Source organism: Hyperolius riggenbachi, chromosome 1 (genome assembly GCF_040937935.1).
Source record: "Hyperolius riggenbachi isolate aHypRig1 chromosome 1, aHypRig1.pri, whole genome shotgun sequence".
Classification (NCBI taxonomy): Eukaryota; Metazoa; Chordata; class Amphibia; order Anura; family Hyperoliidae; genus Hyperolius; species Hyperolius riggenbachi.
Window position 1 is genome coordinate 40,820,328 of NC_090646.1, and position 6,000 is coordinate 40,826,327.

Sequence of the window (6,000 nt, forward strand, 5' to 3'; positions counted from 1 at the left end):
CGTGGATAGCACAATACATCTGTTATGCAAGTAGAAGTAGTATTTATCTACTTATATATGTGTTTTTTTTATTTCTAGGTTAGCATGGGTGTCACTTGTTCTTTAACGGAACACAAAGAATGAGGGCACTTTATTGCGTATATATTAGTACGCCATGGGTGAGTTGGGCGAGGCGAATGATGGCTCACCCTGCTGCTGCTAAACTTCCCAGGCGGCATTAAATACTATTCCCCCTCCGAGTTGTCACAACTTAAAGAAAACATATATATATATATTTATATATATATATATATATATATATATATATATATATATATATATATATATATATATATATATATCTTTCTGTTTAGCGTACTAATAGTAGGCAACAAAAAGTAATGCACAAGGACATCTTGTGCCCAAATAGTAAAATTACACCTACATACATTTTTTTTATATAAAAAGTCCCACATGTACCATTAAAATAAAATATTTCCCTCCACACTCTTCCATAGTCCCCCTTTTTTTTTGTATTGAAAAAAAAAAATAACATAAAAAACAGAGTTACCTTAGGGACTGAACTTTTAATATGTATGTCAACTTGTCAAGAGGATATATTACTGTTAATTTAAATCATGGGCTTGTAAATTGTAAGGGATCCAATAACCAGGACAAATGGGCAAATACAATGTGTGGCTTTTAATTACGAAAGCATGTATTATTTTAAAAAACTATAATGGCCGAAAACTGAGAAATAGCGTTTTTTTTTTTTGTTCTCTATTTTTTTTTTATTATTCCCATTAAAATGCAGTTAGAATAAAATAATTCTTAGCAACCGTCCCCCCCTTTATGCCCCCCAAAGAAAGGCAAAACAAAAAACAAAACAAAAACACATCAAGATATAGTAAGCAAGTAATAAAGGTATAGTCAAATAAATGGAAGGAGCGCTATTGCTGTGGTGTTTCTTGGAGGGGAAGTGGTTAATACATTTTAAGAAAATTGACATGAACAGCATGGGGCTCCTCCCTCCCAAGCCTCTTTAACCCCTTGTCACCTATGCAGGCTGGTATAGACTGTATGGGGCTCCACACCCTGAGCTTTTTTTACCAACCCACATGGTCCATGATGTTTGGGGACAGGGGCGTAACAATAGGCCCTGCAGCGCCTGCGCCCGTGGGGGGGCCCGCCCCCCCCCCCCCCCCGGGGCCCGTTCGGGGTCGTTTTTGGGGGGTTGGAGGGGTGGCAGCATGAGGGGAAAGCCTTGCCCACAGTCGGCGGGGAGAGGGGAAGTTCCCCCCTCTCCCTCACCTCGGGGCTCTCCCCTCTGCGCCCCCCTCCAGCTAGTGAATGTGTGTGGGCAGCGGGCAGCAGCGGCGGCGGGATACATACCTTCTTCCTTGCGTTCCATTGCCGCCTTCTCGCTGTAGCGGAAGTGACGTCAGCCGCTAGAGCGAGAAGGCGGCGATGGAACGCAAGGAAGAAGGTATGTATCCCGCCGCCGCTGCTGCCCGCTGCCCACACACATTCACTAGCTGGAGGGGGGCGCAGAGGGGAGAGCCCCGAGGTGAGGGAGAGGGGGGAACTTCCCTTCTCCCCGCCGACTGTGGGCAAGGCTTTCCCCTCATGCTGCCACCCCTCCAGCCCCCAAAAATGGCCACGAGCGGGCCCCGGGGGGGGGGGGGGGGGGGCGCTCTGAAATTCTGCAGGGGGATTTTCAGGTGTCTGCTGCCCACATTACGATTTTCAGGTGTCTGCTGCCCATATTATGATTTTCTGGTGTCTGCTGCCCACATTACGATTTTCAGGTGCCTGCTGCCCACATTATGATTTTCAGGTGTCTGCTGCCCACATTGCGATTTTCTGGTGTCTGCTGCCCACATTACGATTTTCTGGTGTCTGCTGCCCACATTGCGATTTTCAGGTGTCTGCTGCCCACATTACGATTTTCTGGTCACTGCTGCCCACATTGCGATTTTCAGGTGTCTGCTGCCCACATTACGATTTTCAGGTGTCTGCTGCCCACATTACGATTTTCAGGTGTCTGCTGCCCACATTACGATTTTCAGGTGTCTGCTGCCCACATTGTGATTTTCAGGTGTCTGCTGCCCACATTACGATTTTCCGGTGTCTGCTGCCCACATTGCGATTTTCAGGTGTCTGCTGCCCACATTGCGATTTTCTGGTGTCTGCTGCCCACATTACGATTTTCTGGTCACTGCTGCCCACATTGCGATTTTCTGGTGACTGCTGCCCACATTAGGATTTTCTGGTGTCTGTTGCCCACATTACGATTTTCTGGTCACTGCTGCCCACATTGCGATTTTCAGGTGTCTGCTGCCCACATTGCGATTTTCAGGTGTCTGCTGCCCACATTACGATTTTCAGGTGCCTGCTGCCCACATTACGATTTTCAGGTGTCTGCTGCCCACATTACGATTTTCAGGTGTCTGCTGCCCACATTACGATTTTCAGGTGTCTGCTGCCCACATTAGGATTTTCTGGTGACTGCTGCCCACATTACGATATTCTGGTGTCTGCTGCCCACATTAGGATTTTCTGGTGACTGATGCCCACATTGCGATTTTCTGGTGACTGCTGCCCACATGGCGATTTTCTGGTGACTGTTGCCCACATGGCGATTTTCTGGTGACTGCTGCCCACATTGCGATTTTCTGGTGACTGCTGCCCACATGGCGATTTTCTGGTGACTGCTGCCCACATGGCGATTTTCTGGTGACTGCTGCCCACATTGCGATTTTCTAGTGAACTCTGCCCACATTACGATTTTCTGTCCCACATTACGATATTCTGGTGAACGCTGCCCACATTACGATTGTCAGGTGAATGCTGTCCACGTTACAATGTTCTGGTGACTGCTGCTCACGTTACGATTTTCTGGTGAACTCTGCCCACATTATGATTTTCTGGTGAACTCTGCCCACATTATGATTTTCTGGTGAACTCTGCCCACATTATGATTTTCTGGTGAACGCTGCCCACATTACGATTGGCTGGTGAATGCTGTCCACGTTACAATTTTCTGGTGACTGGTGCCCACATTACGATTTTCTGGTGAACTCTGCCCACATTACGATTTTCTGGCCCACATTACGATTGTCTGGTAAAATGCTGCCCAATTTACAATTAATTTACAGTGAAACGCTGACCCATTACGATTATTTGGCACCTATGGGGGGGGGGGGGGGGGCATCCAAATATTCGCAGGGGGGCCCAGTGATTTCTAGCTATGCCCCTGTTTGGGGACTTTGGCAGGGAGGGTTGGCAAAGCCTTCCACACTCCCCCAAAGCCCTTGTCTATACTATGGACAAGAGGGAGGGTCCATAGTAAAATCTGGGGGTCCCTTTAACAAGGAGACCCCGAGATTCACACCCCTAAGTAAATTGTGTATGGGGTACTACTAACTGCTTAACTCAATAGTTATGACAATGTAAATTCTGGTTACCGTAATTCAAATATTTTTTGCAATGTATGCAAAAAAAACAAAAACAACAAAAAAAAAATAAAAAAACAATCATGTAAGACTGCTTTTACATGAAATTCCGCACAAGTGAAATAACTAAGCAGATTGCTCATTTTTAATAATCTGTCGAAAAGATGAAAAATAAAGGAGAAAAGTGAATTGCATAATGGCCAATGAGTGAAGACTTTGCCTCATTATATTTCTGCACAGACATTGCAGGGAGTAGAGAGGCTCTAACATTCTTATTTCTCTTACTGGCGCTTCTAGTTTACCACAAAATCTTCAGTATAAAACATCAGTGTAGGTCAGGCTCTCACCTCATTGGTGTGTTTCCACACTATGGCGCTGGTGTTAATATTCATTTGTTGTCCTTCAGGAGCCCAGGGGGTGAAGTTTCCCACTACTTTGAAAGCCAACGTCTTGTTATCTCTGAATACCAAATTAGTTATTCCGTAGTAATTAACAAATTCTCCATATTCATCAAAGTACGGCACAGACTCATTTAAAATAAGTGGATGTGTAATTTGTTTTAGAAAGTAATGAAGCTTGAAAGGAAAAGGAAAATGGGCTGTGAGGAGGGAAATATAGCGAGTAAAAACACCTATGATATTCTGTAGCTCAACAATTCTCATCCTCCATCTCTTTAGTCGTGTTCACACATTGGCACTGATATTATGGGGCGAATTCAGTAAGCTGCCTAAAGCAGAATGATAGTCTTAAAGGAATACTATCGATTCACATATTTTTTTCAATTGACACAGGAATTGTTTGGGAAGTGCTGCTAAGTACTGGTGTATACATTTTAGTAGCAACTTCATTGTTTACTGTTAGCAAAATACATTAAACTTTACTGACGTCAAAACTGATGGCTGACTGAGCCATGAGGAGAGGGGAAATTTCCCTCACACTTCATCAGTTAACTCTATATGTAACTGTGTGTGACAGAGAGAGGCAGGACACAGGAGCTGCAGCTGTTGGAAGCTCTGTTTCTGACTGAAGTGTCTGAAGAGAGCAGAGGAAATGTAACGAATTGTCACAAGCTTTTTCATACTGTTTTTGCTTTCAGAGTTTGATATGTGTGATACTTGCTTTCTGTAGTCTGATATGCAACTCTGGCTGTGCATTGAAGCAGACACCCCTTCTGCCATTGATTTATCCCAATACAGCTAAATCCTACCCTCACTAAATTACAGTTTTTGCCTCTGATATTTAACATGAAAAGTAGGAAAAAATTTTCACAGCTACTTAGACATTATTTGTACATTGTCATTTTATAACACTTCCTTTAAGGTTTTAATGCAGCATGAGAAGAACAGAATGCAACACATTACATGCAACACATTAAATGCTACTTATTATGCTTAAAGAGACTATGTAATGAAAACAATGCCCCAGGGGGTACTTGCCTCGGTAGGGAGAAGCCTCTGGATCCTATTGAGGGCTTCCCCCATCCTCCTGTGTCCCACGGCGGTCTCACTGCAGCCCATGGAATGCACTGCTGACAATTAGCCAGGCTGTGCAATATTTACTTTTTTCTGGTTCCAGCGGGGGTGCTGTTGCAGCTCTCCACTCGGAAATGGGCAAAAATAGCCGAACTCTGTCCGGTCCGCTCTACTGCGCAGATGCAGGAGACTTGCGCCTGCACGGTAGGGAGGACCAGGCAGAGATTGGCTATTTCGACTTATTTCCGAGCGGAGAGGCCGCTACTTTGCCTGCGCTGGAGCCGGGAAGGTAAATATTTACGTGCCCGCTGTTCGGAGAGGGCACAGAGAGACCACCGGAGGGACACAGGAGGATGGGGAAGCCTCGATAGGATCCAGAGGCTCGGTAGGAACCCCCTACTGAGGTAAATACCCCCCTAGGGGAATTTTTTAAGTTAAAGATTTGCTTTAAAACTTTACGCACACAATTCTGTTTAACGCATCTTTCATCATACATCCAACATAGCATGAAAATGTCACCAGCAGTTTGCCTTTTGTTGTAATGTGAATCTAAATCTGTATCTGTCTTTATTAATATTTATTGCAGATTGTTAATTGCTAGAGTGTGTTGTGTGTTGGTTTCAGCTTTACACACAACTGACTGGGAATAACAAGACATAGAACGTAAAGAGGATCTGTATGTGAAAAACAAGAGGTGGAAGCCTCCGGATCCTAACAAGGCTTCCCCCGTCCTCCTCCATCCCTCCGTTAGCCTGCCGGGGTTCTCTGGAGTGTGGCGATGTAAAATATTTACCTTCCACAATCCTGTGCAGGCTCACTAGCCGCTTTTCCTTCGGGTTAAGGAGGAAATAGCTGAACACAATTGATCCTCTATACTGCGCAGATGCGAGTCCTTTTGCGCCTGCATAGTGGAGCGGATACGATCGGGCTCAGCTATTTCCATCTAGCCCAAACCAAGAACCGCTACTGCGCCTGCACTGGACTCTCAGCAAGGTAAATATATCAAGCCTTGCCTGGCTTGTCGGGGGAGGATTGTGGGAGGATGCGAGGAAGCCAGCGCTGGATTTCCCTGCAGTTACAGGGATGGGGGAAGC

The 6,000-nt window shown here is 45.2% G+C and overlaps 1 protein-coding gene across 1 annotated transcript in view; it reads right to left on the reverse strand.

Annotated features, from left to right (window-relative positions):
- Window positions 1–6,000, reverse strand: part of LOC137547016 (vomeronasal type-2 receptor 26-like) — a 28,820-nt gene that overhangs the window by 22,291 nt on the left and 529 nt on the right. The window contains exon 2 of the mRNA XM_068270176.1: window positions 3,782–4,009. Within this exon, the coding sequence (XP_068126277.1) occupies window positions 3,782–4,009 (228 nt within the window). The remainder of the gene's footprint in view (window positions 1–3,781; window positions 4,010–6,000) is intronic.